Source organism: Garra rufa, chromosome 1 (assembly GCF_049309525.1).
Source record: "Garra rufa chromosome 1, GarRuf1.0, whole genome shotgun sequence".
NCBI classification, from domain to species: domain Eukaryota; kingdom Metazoa; phylum Chordata; class Actinopteri; order Cypriniformes; family Cyprinidae; genus Garra; species Garra rufa.
Genome location: NC_133361.1, coordinates 6,148,589 through 6,170,827, shown reverse-complemented (window position 1 = coordinate 6,170,827; position 22,239 = coordinate 6,148,589). Strand labels below are relative to the sequence as shown.

The 22,239-nt window shown below is 40.9% G+C and overlaps 2 protein-coding genes across 2 annotated transcripts in view; both read left to right on the top strand.

The window, feature by feature from the left end:
* The window catches only part of LOC141335413 (uncharacterized), a 90,560-nt gene extending 88,946 nt beyond the window's left edge, over positions 1–1,614 (top strand). The window contains exons 10-11 of the mRNA XM_073840904.1: positions 135–203; positions 398–1,614. Coding sequence (XP_073697005.1) covers positions 135–203; positions 398–436 — 108 coding nt within the window. The 3' untranslated portion in view covers positions 437–1,614. The remainder of the gene's footprint in view (positions 1–134; positions 204–397) is intronic.
* Positions 1,615–10,944: 9,330 nt separating this feature from the next.
* Positions 10,945–13,819, top strand: LOC141335323 (uncharacterized). The gene is made up of 5 exons (XM_073840782.1): positions 10,945–11,005; positions 11,288–11,329; positions 11,435–11,614; positions 11,718–12,032; positions 13,695–13,819. Exons 1-5 carry the CDS (start codon positions 10,945–10,947, stop codon positions 13,817–13,819), a joined length of 723 nt encoding a protein of 240 aa, XP_073696883.1.
* Positions 13,820–22,239: the final 8,420 nt, after the last annotated feature.

The window sequence follows — 22,239 nt, the reverse complement described above, 5'->3', positions numbered from 1 at the left end:
ATTCAGCATTCAGTTCACTGTCTGTTCAATAATGTGATTTACTCAAAGCTGTTGTTATATAAATATTACAGTCAGAGATATGTCTGATCTGTGTATTAAACTTGATTTCAATGCATGTTTTTATTGATGTTTAGGAGCAGACAGATGAAGTGACTTATTCTGAGGTCACTTCTTCCAGTAACAAGCCAGTAAAAGCACTTAATGTGAGTAGATTAAAGCTCACTCCCTTGTTCTTCATTAATGATTGCTATCCAGTCATGTCCAGAATAAAACACATCAGCTTCTCTTTTCTAGATGCTGCTAAAATTTACTTCTGAATCTTTGTCTCAGATAAATAAAGTTTATGCGCTAATAGTAATAATGGCACTGATGGAGAATATTTGTGCTGTTCTTTCAGGATCATAATGATACAGTGACTTACGCTGCCATCAGATGAACAGAAAACGAGCCGGAGGATGAACTTTAATGAGCATGAGCTCATCACAACAGCAGCAGACAGGATGTTTTCTCTGGATGCAAAGGTTCATGTCTTTGCTGTTTGGAAGAATTAGATGTATGTGAACAAGCAGAACTGTTGTCAAATATTTCTTGAATGTTAAGGTGTCTCTATTATGATTTTTGTAATGTACTTTTATGCAGTGTGAAGTGACTGAAAACATCCAGCAAAGTGCTCCATGTCTAAAGTCTCTGTATATAATTGTGTTTCAAAAGAAAGAGTTGATTCTGTGTCATGTAAATCTTAAGCTCTTTCAAGTTGACATCAGCATGAAATTTTAACATATTACCTGCCTACTTGTTGTCGGTGCATACCTGGGAAACTGGAACCCACAGTACAAAAAGTGTATAAATATGTATTTGTTTAAAGAAAATGGCCCAACATTTTGCTATATATATATTTTGCCTGGATGTTAAAACATTAAAAAGAAAGAAAGACATCTTGGTTGACATGGGGGTGAGTAAATTAACAGGTCATTTTTATTCTTAAAATGAAGCAATCCATTATAGCTCTCTTGTACTCTGTAGCATGCAAAATGCACATTTAGTTGTGCGTGCTGTGTTTGCTCCACGCAGTTTGGAGGTCTTTGGCTAACCGGCTAACAGCAATATCTGTTCACTCACAATTGTCTAGAAATGAGTGGATGAATAGTCCTGTTTGTTGTGGTTATTACTTGGAGTTATGCTACAGAATAGAGCAATATGTTGGTGTACAAACTGCAGTGTTTAATCAATATGTTTCTGCATTGGGCTAATGCATATCCGATGGCTGTTTGGGAGTTTAATGTAATGGTGATGGCTGTTCTGTTTCCAAAATGCACTGCACGCAGTATAGACCAAACACAGCAATCATGGTCATTGGACCAATCACCGCAAATTAGCATCACGCAAAGGAGGAAATGAATCGTTGAGCAAATAAGGTAAAAATAAATGCATGTTTTTTTTGCATGTCAACCTGTTGTTGAGAACTCCCCAAACCAAAATATGAACCTTTTATAATCCATAATAGGGGCACTTCAACCCTAAGTAAAAAAAAAAAAACATATCCCAGGTTTTTTTTTTTTTTTTTTTTTCCAAATTCAGTAGATACTGCAGCATGTAAATCGGCTGTTTCTTGTAGGAAAAGACGCAAAGAAGACAGTATTACTTCAGTTTCTGTTCAAATTATATTTTCATCAAATATTCTGTAAATCGAAAATTAAATGTCAGTTGAGCACGAGCATGTCATTGGTTAATGAATGTCGTGAAATTTTTGGATTGCTTTTGTCCATCATTAAGACTTGGATAGCAGGTGAAAGCAGTAATGCCCCCTTCTGGTGTACACATGCAACTCAATTCTAATATATAATTTGATGTTTATGTTCGTTGCATTCTCAGGAAATCTCTTTCTTGTAGTTTACTGTTTTTTTGTGAACTGTAAAGTTTACGGAAGCTCAGACACTTTCATCCTTGGACAATACACATATATTATCACCTATCCTTTCCACCCACTTCCCCTCATCTCCTGTCACTCAGTTGATTTAGAATGGTCCATAACAACATATAGTGTTCTACATGAATGCAAGTGCTATTCACAGTTATGTTTGGCAGTCCTGCCAGTCCTAAATGGAGTAAGAGGATCAAGGCAATTCTGTAGCGAGAAGCCCGTAGTGTGGAGTGTATCTTTACACTTCACCAGCAAATCAGCAAAAGAGCAGCAAAAGTGACCCTTGCTCCAGTTCTCCACACTCCACAGATCTCCTCTGCGGTTTAACTCCAAACACTTCCTCAACTGGACCGATCAAGACAGTGCAGTCAATGTTGTTTCTCTTTTTGAAGAACCAAAATGCAAAGTTCCAGATGCCAAAAAAACAAAAAAAAAACAAAGCTGAGATGCCTGCAGAACATCAGAATCTGTCTTTGTTCAGACTGTCAACTTTAAACAATTTTGTTATTTGGTTCATTTGTTAATTCAACTTTTCTTCAAAATGTTTTTGTTGTGCTTTTTGTTACTTGTCGAAACGTTCTGGCTTCTGTTGTCGGGACTCGTGCCCAACTCATAAGCGGTGCCATTTTTAGTTGCATATAAGAAACATGAAAAAGCAAATTAAAACAGAACCATAACAAAACCATGCTACTTGTTTCTTTTGCACAGAGTGGACCATTTAGAAGCTCGGACCAATGAATGAGCACAACTGAGAACAGGTTTACTCAGGAACCATTGCTGACACACCCGGAGCAGTGGGCAGCCATTACTGCGGCGCCCGGGGAGCAGTTGGGGGATCGGTGCCTTGCTCAAGGGACTCACCTCATTCGTGGTACATTCACTCCCCCCACCTACAATCCCTGCCGGACCTGAAACTCGAACCTGCAACCTTTGGGTTACAAGTCCGACTCTCTAACCATTAGGCCACGGCTGCCCCCAAGTGATATCCTAAATCATAAAAGATAATTTAACAAAGGCTCCAGTACGAGTCATTTCTTTGATGTGAAGCTCAAGTATGATGTGATGATGTTGATTATGTTTGTTTTATATGTTTGAAGTGAACTAACAGACATGATCACAGATTCAGCAGCTGGATCATTATTCAGACACGTCTTTGCATTGTTCATTGTTTTATACCTTTAATTTAATTATCAGTTTCACTGATTGACTTCATTGTTTCTCTCTCTCTCAAGCATCTATTGTAACTGTTGCCGTTCTTCTTCTTCTTCTGCTGCTGCTCTTGGCAGCCAATAGAACCGCTTGTGGGAAAGTTGTGTAATTTGGCACATTGATTGAGGACTGTATCAACAATTACCATAGTGAATTTGAAGTCTCTAACTCAAACTCTCTAGCGCCACCACTTGTCCAAAATGATGAATGAATGAATGAATGAATGATGCATTTGTATAGCGCTGTCATTGTGTATTTCCATACACCCAAAGAGCTTTACAATCATATGGGGGGTCTCTCCTCAACCAACACCAGTGTGCAGCATCCACTTGGATGATGCATCAGCAGCCAGTGCGCTCACCACACACCAACTACAGGTGGAGAGGAGAGAGTGATATAGCCAATTTGATGGAAGGGGATTATTAGGAGGCCATGATTGACTAGGGCCAGTGGAGGGAATTTGGCCAGCACACCGGGGTTACACCCCTACTCTTTACGAGAAGTGTTTACAAAACCAGGAAATTTGAAAACATAGCGTGCCTGCTATATACTAATGCCCAATTGCCAACATGTTGATAGTAAGTGGCAAAAAATACAAACAAAGTCAGCAAATAATCATTTTTTGCTCCAAAACAAAATGTGATATTTTCACCAATTTTTTACACACATATGTATGGGCACACTCTAAGCACACAAAATGTGGTGTGATTGTGCCTCTTGGTGGAGCAATGCATTGGTGTACCATTACAAACCTTTGTATGTACCACCAAGATCATGACCTGAAAGTACTCAAAATGTTTTGAGACAGTGCCACCTTGTGGTCAAAAGTGACAACTGATTAAATCATATTACTAGTGGTAGTTTTTTTAAATGAATTTTCACCCATTTGACTAAAATCACCTTAAAGTGGCTTCCTTTACTCATTATTGCAGTTGATTTGGTGCGTCACACTTCACTCCCCATTTTGTCTTTGGTGTGCTTGGCCCCCTAATTGCTTGTTGCAGCTATATTATCTACTTTTTAGAAAACACTGTTTAAAAAAAAAAAAAAAAACTCTGACCTGAAGAACCTGAAGAAATAGTGATAACATCCTTTTTTATTTATTTTTAAAACAAATTCCAGGTGACCTTTTTTTCTTTTCATCCAAATGGAGTTTATGGATATTTGCATGCAGTGTTCAAAAGTTACAGTAATGTACAGATAGTTTGTAGAATAATCCTCTCTCTGTTTTGGTGATTTATTATTATTATTATTATTTTATTGTGAATGATTGCTACTAACATTCTTAATGAAACATCTGCGGTTGTGTTTAATGTTTCATCTTTGCTGAGATATTTCTTACACATTTTCAGGTGTGTTTTTGTTCATGTCTTTTATTTTATAATTTGCTGCATGTTTCTCCCTTGCCCTCAGTGTTCCTGCTATGTCTTTATTTAGTCCATGTCATTTTCTCATTGGTTCATTGTCCTGTCATGTGGTTTCAGTTCTGTTTGTTCATTTGTTTCCTGTTCATTATTTCTGTCCAGTCATTGGTTGCTTTCTATCACATGTTCCCTGTATTTGCTTCTCTGTTGTGTGTTGTGTTTCTGCAGAGCTGCTGTTGGTGAGTCTATTGTTATGTTATCTTAATGTTCATTGATAAGCCTTTGATTATTTTCTATGAGTTTAACTTTGAATATAATAAACTGCACTTTGGTTTAGATCTGGTTTGCCTCAGTAGAGTTTGTTACACAGATCAGGGGGCGTCTCATAAAACAGGGGGGTGTTCCATAAAACAAGTTTACCAAAAAAGCCAGGCTTAGTTCAGTTAGTCTGACTTATTGTCACCTTAATTTGGCTCAAAATAACTGGAATAAGCCTGACCTACTTGATAAACCTGTTTTATGAAACACCTTTCATGAGCTGGTAATGTGAGGATGTGATAAACTGTGAAGCAAAGCAACAAAGATGAATAAATAATGAAATTATGTATTATTATTAAGTAAATATTATAATAATATATTAAAATATTAAATAAAAGTATTATTATTAAATAATATTATACTTTGGTAAACACTATACAGCTGAAGCCTGATGCTCTTCTAATTCAAGTCCCGCCCATTCAGACACAGACGGACCAATGGAATCTGTATTTAGTGAGCAGCCAATCAGATTGAACTGATGTCATCTCCAGCCACTATATTTAACCAACAGAGTGTGTTCATGCTGTCTAAAGATGAGACTAGTGACACTGTGACACACAAACAGACTCTTGAAAATATTCTTCCTGAAGTTAAATTTTGTTGATTTATTTATTTGGATACTTTGAAGCAGATTCCCCTTTAGTCATTATTTATTGTTAATAATTAAGTTTTATACAAATTTAAATAACATTGAATTCAGATTAATTTCACTATAGTTAGGGTTTAAATCAGATTATTAACAGTCCGCAGTTTAAACAGGAGTTTAGTAGCATACAGCAGTTCACTGAAAGAAAAAAGAAAATGTGTCAGAATAATTTAGATTCACAGCATCATCAGTCTAATGTTCAGTTCAGAGATGACCTTTGCTCTACTATAGTCAAACTAACTCACACTCAAGGGTTCACGCTCCCAGCAATAGCAAGTTTCAAACCTCAACAGTGAGATCACACCTCTGCTATAATTAATAGACTATTTTAGTCACTGAAGTGTAGAGCGGCTGTCAACCATCTCAAGATTGTAAGAAGGTCTTGACCCTGGAATAGTAGTAGTAGTAGATAACTTTATTGTCCCCGTGGGGCAACTGGGTTTGTGGCACAGTCACATAGGCACTTTATGACATAACATCAGACATATGACACCAAACAATTAGTCCATACATCAGACACAAACAGACATAACATGGAGAACATACATCACACTCTACATTACACTATACAGCCAACTGGACATCAAGCTTATTGACTGATTTAAAGCTTTTATGGCTTGTGGTATAAGGATAATTTAGATCTGTTCTTAATCAAGAGGGGTGGACATAAATGACGCACAGATGGCAGTGGTTTAAAATGAGAGGCCAGGGGATGAGTATAGTCACATATAATGTTATTGGCCTTTTTCACCAGTCTATCTTTTTAAATGTGTTCCATGCTCGGTAATGTTATCCCAAGTAACTTGCTGGCATTTTTTTTTCTTTCTTTTTTTTTTCTGATTGTCTTTTTCTGTGACTCGGTGGCATTTCCAAACCAGCAAGTAATACAGTAAGTTAAAACACTTTCAAAAAAGCAGTATAAAACATTTGGAGCATTTTGTTATTGACATAAAAAAAAAAAAAAAAAAAAATACATTCTTTGCTGTGCCTCAGTGTGCAAAAGGTCAGTCCATGAGTCCAATTTAAGCTTGTTGTCCAGTACAATGCCAAGGTATTTGTAGTTTGTAACAACCTGAATAGTCTCCCCATTGATAACCGTGTCGGTGGATTGCTGTGATTTTCTAAAATCTATGGAGTTTTCTTTAGTCTTGTTGGTATTTAAAATTAAATGTGACTTATTGCACCATTCTAAAAAGAATCGTCTAAAACAGGCCCTTGATCTACCTCCCCTTCTTGTAGCAGACTCACTAAGGCTGTGTCATCTGCATATTTAATAAAGTGCCTGTTTTGAAAAGTACTAGTGCATGAATTTGTATATAAAATAAATAGTAAAGGAGATAAAACACATCCTTGTGGAGAGCCTGCGGAAGTTGTCATCGCATCAGACAGAACTGAGCCCACTCTGACCCGCTGGACTCTACTGGTAAGAAAGTCCATGATCCAATGAATAATCCCTGTATTAAGATAGAAGTCATTGGCTAAAATCTCTACAAGAGTCTCAGGTTGCATGGTGTTAAAAGCAGATGAAAAGTCCACAAATCTTAGCATGAGTTTTTGGTTTCTCAAGGTGAGTGTGCAAAAGGTGCATTAATGTCAAAATTGCATCCTCCAGAGCTGGTAGGCAAATTGAAGGGGGTCCATAAAATGGTGGGTTTGGGATACAATGTGCCTCTTTACCAGACGCTCCAAGCACTTCATGACCAGGGATGTCAGTGCTATTGGTCGGAAGTCATTTGGCTCTGCGGGTCTTGGATAGGGATAGGGACTTTACAAAGGTTAAGAGAGGAGTTAAAAATGTCAGTGAACACAGGGGCTAACTGTTCTGCACAGTGCTTGAGGATGTTACCACAGATTTTGTCAGGGCCAGGGCTTTTTCCGTGGATTACAGCGACTAAAAAGGTGAAAGACATCCGATTGTCTGATGTTTAGGACAGATACAGGAGGTGGAGTGGGCAGCACAATGCCTGCCCCAGCATGGCTGCCACTCTCAATGCGACAGAAGAAGCTGTTTAGCTGGTTTGCCCTTTCCAGACCCTCACCTCTGGGCTGGGTCAGAGGAGGTTTGCCTCTGCGCTTGTGTGGGACATTGGTCATGGTCTTGATCCCCTGCCATACCTCACAGGGGTTGCCTGACGCCAGGGTTGCCTCGATCTGTCATCCTGATTCCAGTATACCTTTTTCATTTCAATTATAAGATGCTTTAATTTGTTGGAGATCCAGGGCTTGTCGTTTGGAAAGTTTTTATGGGTATGACTGTGTCTACACAAAAATTGATGTAGTCAGATATTGTTTCTACATGTTCGTCTAAATCAGGGCATTTAAAAATATCCCAATTTGTGCAGTCAAAACAACCTCGCAGGGCCATAATACTGCCATTGTTCCATACATTTACTGAACGTTCTTGGGGCTTCTCCCTCTGCAGAAGCCTTTGATATATGGGCTGAAGATAAACAACATTGTGGTCAGATGCCCCTAGAGGTGGGAGCAATGATGAAGAGTAGGCATCTTCGACAGACCCATAACATGGGTCTAATTGTGAGATTTTTTTGTGCATTGTGCAAAGTTTGTCATCCTCATCATGTAGGATGTGCATGTCTTACACTGTAAACAAAATCTGTAGAAATTACAGTATTACTGGCAGCTGGTTGCCAGTAAATTACTGTAGATTTAAATTTATGCTATTTACTGGCAACAGTTTGTTCAAAGTTAATTGAACATTAAACATTAGCAAGTCTTTATCTTTACAGAATAAAACTAAAATAACAGCCTCATGCAAAGCATTCTGGGAACCAAAATCTGAAGGAAAAAAACAGAAAAAGGTTGATGAAGGTTTCTGGTTCCCAGAATGCTTTGCAGTAGGTTGTTATTTTATAGTTTTATTCTGTAAAGACAAAGACTTGTTAATGTTTAATGTTCATTTAACTTTGAACAAACTGTTGCCAGTAAATAACATAAATTAAAAATCTACAGTAAGTTACTGGCAACCAGCTGCAGAACTACAGCAAATTTTTTACAGTATAGATTAAGAGCAGCTGCAGCAGAAATGATTCTGTTCTCATCTGTAGCCTGCACTTAATGTTGTCTGAGAAATTAAAAAAGTGTTCATTAAATACCTCTATTTTCTGATGGTCTTCGTCACATGCATGAGACATATTTGCAGTCTTGAATGTGTGGAAACTTTCAAGTTCCTCATTCATGCATCTTGCGTTCACACTAGTCACAGTGTTGTCAGAATCAGCGCTGACACTTGCAGCACCTCTCCTTTTAAAGAAACAGGCATAAGGCCTGCAGTGTCATCCACACCTCCACCAAAAAAAACAAACAAACATTGTGTCATTGTAGCATGAATGCCTCTTCATCTGCACTGCAAAAAATGCTTTTCTAGCTTAGATTTGTCCAGACAAAATATCTAAAAATTCTAATTCTAAAGTAAAAATGATTGTCTTGTTTTCAGAAAAAAAAAAAAAAAAAAAAAACTAAATTAAGTGCATTTTTGCTTGAAACAAGCAGATAATCTGCTAATAGGGTAAGAAGAATAATCTTGTTTTCTGTTTGAAATAAGATTTTTTGCTTGTGCTAAGCAAAAACTCACTTCATTTTGATTTGTTTTGTCTGAAACGAGAAAATAATTTGTACTCGTCTGGGAAATCCTTCTTGATTTAAGAATTGTTTGATATTTTGGCTGGAAACAATACAAAAAAATCTAAGCTAGAAAAGCATTTTTTGCAGTGTGGCCCTTTCTGTGGCAGATCTTGATTTGTCTTACTCAACTCTCCAAAGCATTTGAGCAATGCTGGATAGATGCAAGATCGCAGTAGGCCACTGTATTTCTCTCTGATTCAGTCATCAGTTCATCGATAGAGACTCCAGTGGTAGAAACATTGTTAATGAGACTCCAGGAACTGCTTTGGGAACCACTGGTCATTGGAAATGTGCAGAAATATATGTGCTACACCAGGTTCCTCCAGAGAGACTCTTTTCAACTAACTAAACTAAACTAAAACTAATTTAACACCCCTAAATCAACTAATCAAGGTCTTTGACTTTACCTAAAAATCAAAGGCAGGTGTTTGGATATGGAAAAAACTGAAATAAAGACTTTAGATAAACTGCACCAATGGAACTAACAAATCTAGTGAGCTGGATTGCAGCTAACATTTACACAATGGAAAAAAGTTTTAGGTGTAGAAAACCAGTTAAAAAAAGAAGAGGAACTGTGATCTGGGTGTGTGAAAATTCACAGCTATCTGTCCTAAATAATGTGTGTTTAACCCAGTGTGGTCAAACTAACTGAGTTCTCACACCAGCAGAAACACGCTTCTGAAAACACTAGCACACAAACCACAAGACAACGAGACAAAAGATGAACATTAGTGCTAAGATTTGTATCATGAAAAGTGTTATACAGATATTAAATAAACTTGAATTGAATTAAGAGGAGAAAAAGCTTACAGTGCTGTAAAATTGCACGTTTATTACACAACTTCTTTTACACATTTTGATTTTAAGCATTTTGCACTTACAGATGAGTGTGTGTTATATAACTGTGTTTAGTAATTCTGGTGCTTCTGTAATTGTACAAAATACATACATTTATGCAGTTTAGACATCTTACATCTACAATACATCTTTGGACCAATATATTTTTCAACAATTTATGTTCTGCTTCTTCATAATATGTCATCTTCTATTGAAATGAACTTAAACAGCAACGTTTTACTTCCTGTCTCAAGGGCTCATGAGCACAAGTGTTGATATTGAGACAGACACAAGTTTGGTGTCAATTGCAGGGATACAATCATTTTGGCATCAGGCCATTACATTTGTTAATGTTATCAATGACTTCCTTAATAACAATGCCAGTAATGCCATAGTCAAACTTGCTGTCCACCATTTTGAAATATATTTGAAAGCCTACTTTTTCGAACTCCTCCGAAGTCATTGGTCAGATATTTGGAAAAACCATTTAACACGTAAATAACTTTTCAGTAACAAACCAGTTTTATCAGTAATATTTTAATTTATTTATTTCTAGGAAGCTGCTAAAAGAAAGAAGTGGAACTAAAAGTAAAGCAAATAACTGCATATAGATTGGGTTTAGAGCAAATGTGGTTTTAGCAGCAACATGCAGTTTTCACACTGAAGAACATGTTTCACAGCTGCTTTTTTCTGGTTAGTGGTTATGGGTAGGCAGTTCATAGGAAATATAGAAGAAACAGAGTTCAACCCAACACCAGCAACAGGCCACGCTCAGCTCTCGAGGGAAGATTTAACCGATCGAGGCGTTTAGAGAACAAATGCAGCTTAAAACTGCCTGAGCTGATCTCAGTTCTCCTACTTCTCTATTATGACTCACATTCTGTCACTAGCTGCATTTAAACACTCAGCCAATCAGATCAGAGGAAGTTAAACACAGGAAGAGCTGCTAGTATTTAAAGACAGAGTTGTGAGCATATAATGAAGAGGAAGACTGACAGAAAGAGAAAATGTCTGATAAGTGTCATCTGTGTCTGCTGGGACTGATCTTTCTCTCTTCACTTCTCACAGGTAAAGGCAGCTGTACTTTCTCTACAAGACTTTCAGATCATCAGTTCATCTGGGAAAGAGTTCATTTGAATATGTTTAGTTTATTTTTGTGTTATATACAGAACATTCTGGATTATTCCTGAATGAACTCAAACTAGACAGTTTCACACTCAAACATCAGATGCTGAATTATCTTCATGTTAAGAGTGTGTTAGTGATTCAAACTGCTCTCCTGCAGTCTTTCTCGCTATATATAAAAAATCATGTAGAAATAATTATCATTCAAATGTTCTTGTGTTTCAGGTACCAGTGGAGTGGATGAGTCTCATGTGTTCATCAGTTCTGGTGAAAATGTCCATCTGCCCTGTAATAATGCTCTTCATGACTGCAACTCAACTACATGGACCTATAATAGCAGACATTCAGCAACAGTTGAACTGATATGTTTAGGGATGAAGAATAAAGACACAGAGAGACATGAGAGACTGAGTCTGGGGTCTGACTGCTCTCTGAACATCAAGAACGTCACCAAAGAAGATTATGGATTATACTCCTGCCAACAATGGACGGGTGTGAATAGAAACCAGAAACATGGAAATGATACATATGTTTATCTGCATGTTCTTCACGGTAATTTTTCAATTATATTTTCAGTTTAAAAAGAGCAAATTCTTCATTTAAACTCTCATGCTGATTGAAAAGTGTGTGATTTGTGTGTTATTTTGTGTTTCAGTCTCTTCATCATCCTCACAGACTGAGATCAGTCCAGGCAGCTCTGTGACTCTCTCCTGTCAGTTGTATTCATTATATACTGGAGTCTCTTGTGATGATTCGGGTCATTCTGAGAGAATTGAGGTGTTCTGGGTGAATCAGGCTGGTGTTAAACTGACAAACACAGACTCCAGATATCAGATATCAGCTCCAGGACACTGTATCATCACTCTGACTACAACACTCCTGAATGAAGATGACAACAGAGAGTGGAGATGCAATGTTACTCACAGAAATCAAGTCAAGACCTCAGCCACATATACTGTCAAGAGTTCAGGTAAGGAAAATGTCATCAATCAGTTTTTGTTTCTTTTAATGTCAGTAACACTTAGGACTATTAATATCGCTGAAGTAGAACAAACTAAGGCACTAAAGCTTCTTTCAGTCTGACAGAAGAGAAACTCAAAGCACTGCTGCAAACTCACGAACTGCAGTAAAGTATATCAGTCCAACAAGAGCCGCTGTAAATAATGAAGAAATGTAAAATATTTTATTATGCAATGTGATCAAAGGTAAAATATAATGGCCATATTCTACAGCAGCGGTGATTCGGGCTAAACTTAAAGGTTGTATCAGCGATTTCTAGCCTGAAACATAAAGTGTAAAATTCAGCTTATCTTTCATCACGATCCGCTCGCTGCCTGCCCCATAAATTGTCTGTGAAAAAACCGCGTCTCTCTGGTCAGCCTAGGGTCCGAGATATGCCAAAAAAACAATCGGCACTACCAACCTTTCCACAGCAAATACAAACATTGTTCCAACCAATCAGCGTCAGGGGTTTGGTGTTGTGGACTTTCGCTCCGCCTCTCTCACATCCCTGCACCAGTAGGAAAGTCCACAACACGAACCCCCTGACGCTGATTGGTTGGAACACGGTTTGTTTATCTGTGGTTATAGTTGATAGCGCCGATTGTTTTTTTGGCATATCTCGGACCCTAGGCTGACCAGAGAGACGTGTTTTTTTCACAGACAATTTATGGGGCAGGCAGCGAGCGGATCGTGAATAAAGGTCAGCTGAATTTGACACTTTGTTTTAGGCTAGAAATCGCTGATACAACCTTTAATGTGGCTGTGAGTGTTGAACATATTGAGCGTATTTTTCGCACAAGAGAGAGAGAGAGTCATATAGGTCATTACAAATTATTAGATTAAGAAATATTGTGAAATATTGGTAATATTGGTAAATAAAGTAAAACATCAACAAACATTATCAGCACTAAAACGTTTGACATTCATTAGACATTTGGATTCAAACCAATTAAACTCTTTGCGCTTATGTTTTGAACCCAAACTAAATCAGAAATATATGACCTATTTGTTGCACAAGGCAGCTCTGTCTTTGCTGCCTATGTTTAATGTTTATCTTGTGTCTTAACACATGGCTTTGTCTTTGTTTATGTCTACCATGTGTTCCTGTGGTCCCACCTCCTTGTTTCCCTTGGTCACGCCCTCTTGTTTAGCCCTTGTCTTGTCCTCGTTTCTTCTAATTGTGCTCAGCTGGCCCTCATTTACCTTTCTCCCTTTATATTGTGCTGTTTCTCCCTCAGTTTTTTCGCGTTCGTCTTGTGTCATAGAGACAGTGCTCACTTGCTGCTCTATATTCCAGTCCTGCCTTGTAGTTTGGTGTATCATTGCTGCAGTTTTGCTGCTTTCGTTTTTGATTTAAACCTTTTAGCTTTCTTGCTAATATTTACTTAAAATATTATTTTTAGTAGTTCTTCTGTCTTGTTTCTAGTCTTGTTTTATTTGGATTTAATACTCTTTATAGTTTAAAATCAGATATTCATTTTTACCTTTTTTGTTTTGCTTTTATTCTTTCCTTTTGTTTTTTGTATTTTATTTTTTCCTTATTTACATATTACACGTTTCTCCCTGTGTTGTGCTGATTAGTGTTGTGTGGTCTTGAATGTTGTATGTTTGTGCTGTGTGTTCCCTCCAGTCCTGACCTCCCAGCCTGAGACTCCCTGCCTGTTGGTTTTTCTGGGCAGCTTGACAACAAAGCCTGGTGCTGAGATTCTAACTCTGATTCTGGCCTGCTTTGCATCCCGTCACTCTGACTGCTAGCTCTGGCGTTTTCTGCTCTGGCGTTACCCTCAGTCTTCTGCCTGGTTTGGCCATATGTATGGGACTGTTCTCCAGATTGACCATCTCTGGAGGCACAATTCTCTTTCAGCTGGATTGGAGCTCAAGGTTGTTCACCCCTGTGCACCCCTGAACCTGTGTTAATAAATATTTGTCCGTCTCATTCACTCTGCATTTGGGTCCCTTCTTGCTAACCCTGACAAAGGCTTAATTTCAATAATAGAAAAGTCATATTTAAATAAACCGTCTGAATTAATTAAACAATTTAACTGAAATGTTGACATGACATTATACTCTAAAACCAATACTAAAATGTTCAGGAAAGGCTCTGCTTTTGAAATAAGCCATTTATGTTGTTTGTAACCTTTTTTTATGTATACAATGATTTAAATCTATCAACAACACAATTCAATCTAAACATATCAAATTATCTGTAATATACAGTTATAGTAGTATTAGTGCACAAAACTTTTTTTTTTTTTTGATTATGCCTTTATTGTTTTTTATATATGGTGCTGAAACCACATTTCTAATATGTTTTATTACACTGAACCCATTTAAATTCATTAAACTCTGCCCCCATTTTGGATACAGTTATAAAACAACTGTAAAATATTCAGAATATTAATATTTTAAACTTAACATTATAAGCAAGGCAAAAAGTACAAGGCAAAAACAAAGCAATGACATACAGTTTAAAATATCTAAAACAGAATAACAACACATGACATTAACATAAAATATATCTAATATATACATATATATATATATATATATATATTGTGGCCGGGCGGAGAACAGCACGACAGGACAAAGACTTTAGTGAGCCACGGAGGGTGAGTTTATTAAATAAAAAGGTGAGAATTATACGGGTGAGTAGGCAGTCGGCGTCGTGGGTGCTCGGTACAGGTGCTCTTCTCTTTCACGGGTGCTTCTTGTGATTGTGGCCGGTGAGGGATGAGTGCAGGAAGTGCGGTCGTCCCAGTGGAAGTGGACCCAAGCAGCGGGAAGCCAATCGTCACGGCGAATCTGCGAGATAAGCAATAGAGAAAGCATGTAAGTGCCGAGCTTCAGTGGAGATCGTTCTCACTTGCCTGTCCCGAGCAGTCTGCTTTTAAAGGGTGGTTTCCCATGACGATTGGCTCTGTGCTGATGGATCCCAGGTGCTTGTCGTGTGTTGCCAGGGCTCACTAATTGTAGCTCGGGACTCCCGCCACCACCCCCCCCCAAGCGACGTCCTGGTCCTGGAGTCTGAGAGACAAAGAGGGGAGATAGGGGGTTGGAGGGGAGTGACCCCTGACAGACCTGAATATGCTGCCCAGGACCGAGAGAGCCCGTCGGCGTTGTTGTTGCTGGAGCCAGGGCGATGGTGCACATTGAAGTGGAAGTCCTGGAGTGAGAGGAACCACCTCGTAACCCGGGCGTTCGTGTCCTTGGCCCGGGCCATCCACTGCAGAGGGGCGTGATCTGTAAGGAGAGTAAAGTGACGACCCAACAGATAATACCTCAACTCCAGGACTCCCCACTTGATGGCGAGAGCTTCCTTCTCGATAGCTGCGTAGTTTATCTCGGCCTTGGACAGCTTCTGACTGATGTAGACGACCCGATGCTCCTCCCCCTCCTGGACCTGGGAGAGCATGGCCCCCAGTCCCGTGTCTGAAGCATTGGTCTGGAGCAGGAAGGGACAGCTTAAGTCCGGGGCGCGCAGAACGGGTTCGGTGGTTAGGGCCTGCTTGATGTGTTTGAAGGCCTGCTCGCCTTCCTCGCTCCAGTGAACCGGTTCTGGCAGTCCCTTCCTGGTCAGGTCAGTCAGAGGGACCGCTATAGAGGAAAACCGGGGGATGAAGCACCGATAGTATCCCGCCAACCCCAAGAAGGCACGTACCTGGGTTTTGCTGAGGGGCCTCGGAACGTCCAGTATCGCCTTTACTTTGTGTTCTTGAGGGGGAAAGTGATTCCAATCCTCAGAGGAGAAAGAACTACTGCGGGTAAGTTGCTGCTTAAATACTATTTTAATAGGCGAACGTTACATTGAGCTGCAGTTAAAAGCACTCGTTTGAATTTATTAATTTATTCGTTTCTGTTTGCTTTGTGCTGCTGTTAAAAGCACTCTGTCGTTGGATTCGTTCATTTATTCGTTTCTGTTTACATTGATCTGCTGTTAAAAGCACTCTGTCGTTGGATTCGTTCATTTATTCGTTTCTGTTTACATTGATCTGCTGTTAAAAGCACTCTGTCGTTGGATTCGTTCATTTATTCGTTTCGGTTTACATTGTGCTGTGGTTAAAAGCACTCTTATATTTATTTAACTAGGGTATTCGTTTATATTTACATTAAGTTGCTATTAGTTAAGCAATCGTTGTTCTGTTATTTGCCTTGCTAGTGGTTTCTGCGTTTAATAGTAGGTTTGATTGTGCTTATTAAAATTCAAAACTGAGCGGACGGCCAAGGGAAGCTTTGGTTATTCATATCGCGCCCTTCCAGAGCAATTAGAAGTGCGAAGTTTGTTGCATTTAAGTTTCGATTAGAGCCATTTTGCGTGCGTGCAATACATTTGCGGCTGACTGAGCCCAGGAGGCGTCCCTAGCTGTTTCAGTAAAGCTTTGTTTGGTTGTGTATTTAACGGTGTCATACCAGCTGACGCTGAAGCGTCAGCGGTAGCGTTCAGCCTCCTCGCGTGAAGACCGACAAGAGTAAAGACTGCGACTTTTCCTGCGCGACTTATCCGAGCAACGACACCGACAACGCACTTAAGTACTCCTTTCCTTTTTCTCACTCTTCTTTCTGTCCTTCTCTATCATGTGTTTCCAACTCATTCCGGTGCTCTCTACACACCGCACTAACATCACACGCACACGCCGACGCAATCTCTCTAACCTGCGTCCAATACACACCTCTTCCACTGAACCTTTCTCTTTCACGGTTGGACTTTGGAACTGTCGATCAGCCGTCAACAAAGCTGACTTCATTTCGGCATTTTCCTTGCAATCTGGCCTGAGCATCCTAGGATTGACTGAGACCTGGATACGTCCAGATGACTCTGTAACCCCAGCTGCTCTATCTAATAAATTCTCCTTCTCTCACACCCCTCGTCAGACTGGAAGGGGTGGGGTTACGGGACTTCTGATTTCCAACAACTGGAAATACTCAACCCATTCTACTCTATGCAATTATAACTCATTTGAATCTCATACAATCACTATAACATCTCCTATCAAACTCCATGTTGTGGTCATTTACCGCCCTCCTAGTCAACTTGGCATCTTCTTAGAAGAGCTGGATGGGCTGCTATCCTCTTTTCCAGAAGATGGCAGCCCACTTCTAGTCTTTGGAGATTTTAACATGCATCTGGACAAACCCTATGCTGCAGACTTCCATTCACTTCTTGCTTCATTTGACCTAAAACGCACTACCACTGCACACACTCATAAATCCGGCAACCAACTTGATCTCATCTACACACGAAACTGTACTTCAGATGACATTGTGGTCAAACCCCTTCACATCTCTGACCATTTCTTCATTACACTAAACCTACATCTTGCTACTTGTGCACCCCCACCCCCCCCTACCCGTTACTTTTAGACGAAACCTACGCTCTCTCTCACCCTCCCATCTTTCTTCATCAATATCCTCCTCTCTTCCCTCTCCTACCCACTTCACATCTCTGGATACTAATGCAGCAACCGACACGTTATGTTCCACTCTTACTTCTTGCCTAGATGAAATATGCCCTCTCTCCTCCAGGCCAGCACGGGCTGCTCCTTCCAACCCTTGGCTATCCGATGTTCTTCGTGAGCATCGGTCCAAACTTAGGGCAGCTGAGAGAAAATGGCACAAATCTAAGGATCCATCTGACTTGAGTATGTATCAGTCTCTGCTGTCATCTTTCTCTACCCATGTCCATACTGCCAAATCTTCATACTTCCACAACAAGATCAACAATGCTCCGGACACACGCAACCTTTCAAAACTTTTAATTCACTGCTCTGTCCCCCTCCACCACCTCCCACCACTTCTATAACAGCTGATGATTTTGCCACATTTTTTACAGACAAAACTACATATATCAGTAATAAGTTCTCAGCTCCACACATACAGGAACTAAAACTGACCACACCCACGGCTGAAACTCCCCTCTTCTCCTTCCATCCCCATTCTGAGGCAGAAGTAACCAAACTTCTCTTCTCCAGCCATCCGACGACATGTCCTTTAGACCCCATCCCCTCACACCTTATCCAAGCAATCTCCCCTACAATCCTACCAACGCTCACACACATCATCAACACATCTCTTCTCACAGGCACGTTCCCCACTACATTTAAGCAGGCCCGGGTAACCCCACTGCTCAAAAAACCTACACTTAACATTTCACTCATAGACAACTATAGACCTGTCTCTCTCCTTCCGTTCATAGCAAAAACATTGGAACGAGCTGTCTTCAACCAGCTATCTTTATTTCTCTCACAGAACAACCTATTGGATGCTAACCAGTCAGGGTTCAAGAGTGGCCATTCAACTGAGACGGCACTACTGTCTGTCACTGAAGCCCTGCGGATTGCAAAAGCTGATTCCAAATCATCAGTACTCATCTTTCTGGACCTTTCTGCAGCATTTGACATGGTAAATCACCAGATCCTTCTGTCTACCCTCTCATCGTTGGGCATCACAGGGACTTCACTTCGCTGGTTCATATCCTATCTCTCTGGTAGGTCTTTCAGAGTGGCCTGGGGAGGGGAGGTTTCCAAAACTCATCAACTGGTCACTGGGGTTCCTCAGGGATCAGTTCTTGGACCCCTCCTCTTCTCCACATACACTACATCTCTGGGCCCCATCATACAGGCACATGGCTTCTCCTACCATTGCTATGCTGATGACACACAGCTCTATCTTTCTTTCAAACCAGATGATCCATCAGTAGCTGCAAGGATCTCTGGCTGCCTGGCGGATATCTCTGCATGGATGAAGGAACACCATCTTCAGCTCAATCTAGCTAAAACTGAGCTCCTTGTCTTTCCCGCCACTCCAACTTTACAACATGACTTCTCCATCCAGTTAGGTTCATCAACAATTACCCCATCGACTTCAGCCAGAAATCTTGGTGTAATCTTTGATGACCAATTGACTTTTAAAGAACACATAGCTAAAACTGCTCGATCCTGCAGGTTTGCATTGCACAACATCAGAAAGATCAGGCCCTTCCTAACAGAGCATGCTGCACAACTCCTCGTCCAGGCCCTGGTCATTTCCAGGCTGGACTATTGCAATGCTCTTTTAGCTGGTCTTCCAGCATGTACAGTCAGGCCTCTACAAATGATTCAGAATGCAGCAGCACGGCTCGTCTTCAATGAGCCCAAGAAGGCCCATGTCACACCTCTCTTCATATCCCTGCACTGGCTACCGGTTACAGCACGCATCAAATTCAAGACACTGATGCTGGCCTATAGGACAGCCACCAGCTCATCACCGGCCTACCTCCATTCACTACTACGCATCTACACTCCCTCCAGAAGTCTAAGACCCTCTAGTGAAAGACGCCTTATTGTACCACCACAGAGAGGCACGAAATCACTTTCCAAAACATTCTCCTTCAATGTCCCTGCCTGGTGGAATGATCTTCCTACCCCCATCCGAAACGCTGACTCCATTACTGTCTTCAAGCGACTGCTGAAAACCCATCTTTTTCGACACTATCTGACTATCTGAAAAAAAAAATTAAATTTCTCCTCTCTTTCCTGATCTTCCCTTTCTAGCCCGTACTCATCTAACAACGCCTGACTTATGGTATTTTTGAGCACTTCCTATGTCGATCTGCCTCCTTAGGATGAATCATTTGTTGTATTCCCAATTGTAAGTCGCTTTGGATAAAAGCGTCTGCTAAATGAATAAATGTAAATGTAAATGTCTAACGAGTCCTCTTCCCACGGTGAAACCCAGCTACTTAGCTTCGCTCATCGCTAGGTGGCATTTGCGGGGGTTGGCGGTTAGGCCTGCCCGACGCAGCTCGGACAGCACCCTGCGGAGTCGCTCTAAATGGTCCTCCCATGCCTCCGAGTGGATTACCACGTCGTCCAAGTAGGCCGCTGCGTAGGTTTGGTGGGGGCGGAGGATTACGTCCATTAGGCGTTGAAACGTCGCTGGGGCTCCATGCAGGCCGAAGGGAAGGGTACGGTACTGCCAGTGCCCAGATGGTGTGGAAAAGGCAGTCTTAGGCCTGGCCTCCGGCGAGAGGGGGACTTGCCAGTACCCCTTCGTGAAGTCTAGTGTGGTGATGTACCGGGCCCTTCCCAGACGTTCCAACAGCTCGTCCACTCGGGGCATGGGGTAGCTGTCGAAGTCCGAGATCTCATTTAGGCGGCGGTAGTCATTGCAGAACTGCAAGGTGCCGTCCGGCTTTGGGACCAGGACTATCGGGCTGGACCATGGGCTCCGTGATGGTTCGATGACCCCCAGTTTCAGCATATTTTGTATCTCCTCTATAGCGTGCTGGCGGGACTCTGGGACTCTGTAGGGCCGTTGCCGGACGATGACGCCGGGAGGAGTGCGGATGTCGTGCTGGAGGACATTAGTCTGGCCGGGGGTGTCCGAGTAGACATCCTGGAACTGACCGACCAGGTGCCGCAGCTCCGCCTTCTGGGCGGCGGAGAGGTTGGGGTTGGTGTCGACAACCGCGGGCTCTTGGACGGTGAGTGCGGCCACTTGGTCCTGGTCCCCAACCCATTTCTTCAGCAGGTTAATGTGGTAAAGCTGGACCGGTTGTCTGCGGCCGGGCCGCCTTACCCGATAGTTGACTGGGCCAACTCGTTCCTCCACGGTGTAGGGGCCCTGCCACTGGGCCAGGAACTTGCAGGCGGCATTGGGGACCAAGACCATCACTCTGTCTCCTGGCTGGAATTCCCGCAGTTGGGCCGCCCAGTTGTAAAGGCGTTTCTGTGTTTGCTGGGACTTCACTAGGTGCTCCTGGACTAATGGCATGACCCGGTCGATCTTTTCCCGCATGTCCCGAACGTGTTCCACTGCCGGCTGCTGCTCCCAGGCCTCTCGGGCCACGTCGGTCCCAGCGGGAAGCCAATCGTCACGGCGAATCTGCGAGGTAAGCAATAGAGAAAGCATGTAAGTGCCGAGCTTCAGTGGAGATCGTTCTCACTTGTCTGTCCCGAGCAGTCTGCTTATAAAGGGTGGTTTCCCGTGACGATTGGCTCTGTGCTGATGGATCCCAGGTGCTTGTCGTTTGTTGCCAGGGCGACGCTGATTGTCGCTCGAGACTCCCGCCACAATATATATATATATATATATATATATATATATATATATATATTCAGTACCACATATTAAAAACAATTCTTTCTTTCTTTCTTTCTCGTTTTTATTTAGCCCTGTGCAGTGTAAAGGACATATATTTCTGTCTTTCTGATTTAGTTTGGCCTCAAAACATAACGAGAGCAAAGAGTTTAACTTGTATGAATCTGAATGTCTAATGAATGTCAATTTTACCGCAGTAAGCGAAACTGAAACTGCTCACAAACATCTCATTCTGCATGATTCGTTTACATGGATGAATCATTAGTTGCGTTGGAACATTGGGTTTCTAAACTACACTGCTCAAAAAAAATAAAGGGGAACACCTAAACAACACAATGTAACTCCAAGTGTTCCCTTTTTTTTTTTTTTTTTTTTGAGAAGTATATATATTAGGGATGGGCATAGATTATTTTTTTTAATCTAGATTAAAATGACTAATTTGAATTCTGCTGAAGGCATTCAGAATATGTGTGCTACCCAAATAATGACTAAAAGTACGTCTTCGAGAACGGGCCAGGCGGCACATTAGATCAGGCGCTCATCTCCTGATGTATAGTGCTTTTCATGATACAAATCGTTGCAAAGCAGATGTACAAAAACATAGGCTACTACAATACATTTAGTAGCTTGTTAGTGGGGACTACTGTATGTCAAGTCGATGAAAATATGGTATAAATATTGAAATCAGTAATGGTGTAATCAAACAGATGATGAACACTAATAGTAATGATTATGTGTTGTGATCAAACTTTGATGCTGTTTGATGTTTCAAGGCTGGCATCATCGGCGGTCCTCTTTAGGGTTGGCATCATCTCTTCTCGGGTATTCTGATTCCAGACTGAATCTCATGTTATTCCTAGTTACCACGGGATGGAAATCCAATGGCAGAAACAGAGAAACAAATAGAGAAATAATTAGCGTAGCTGCTGTTCCAACAAAGCAAAAATTATGTGTTTAGCCCAAGCTGAAGAAAGTTGATGTGCTTTTGATCAGATGTAACTGAAGTACAATGTTATGAGATTCATTATGTGAATGCTTGGCTAAAGAGATGAGTCTTTAATCTAGATTTAAACATAGACAGTGTTTCTGAACCCCAAACT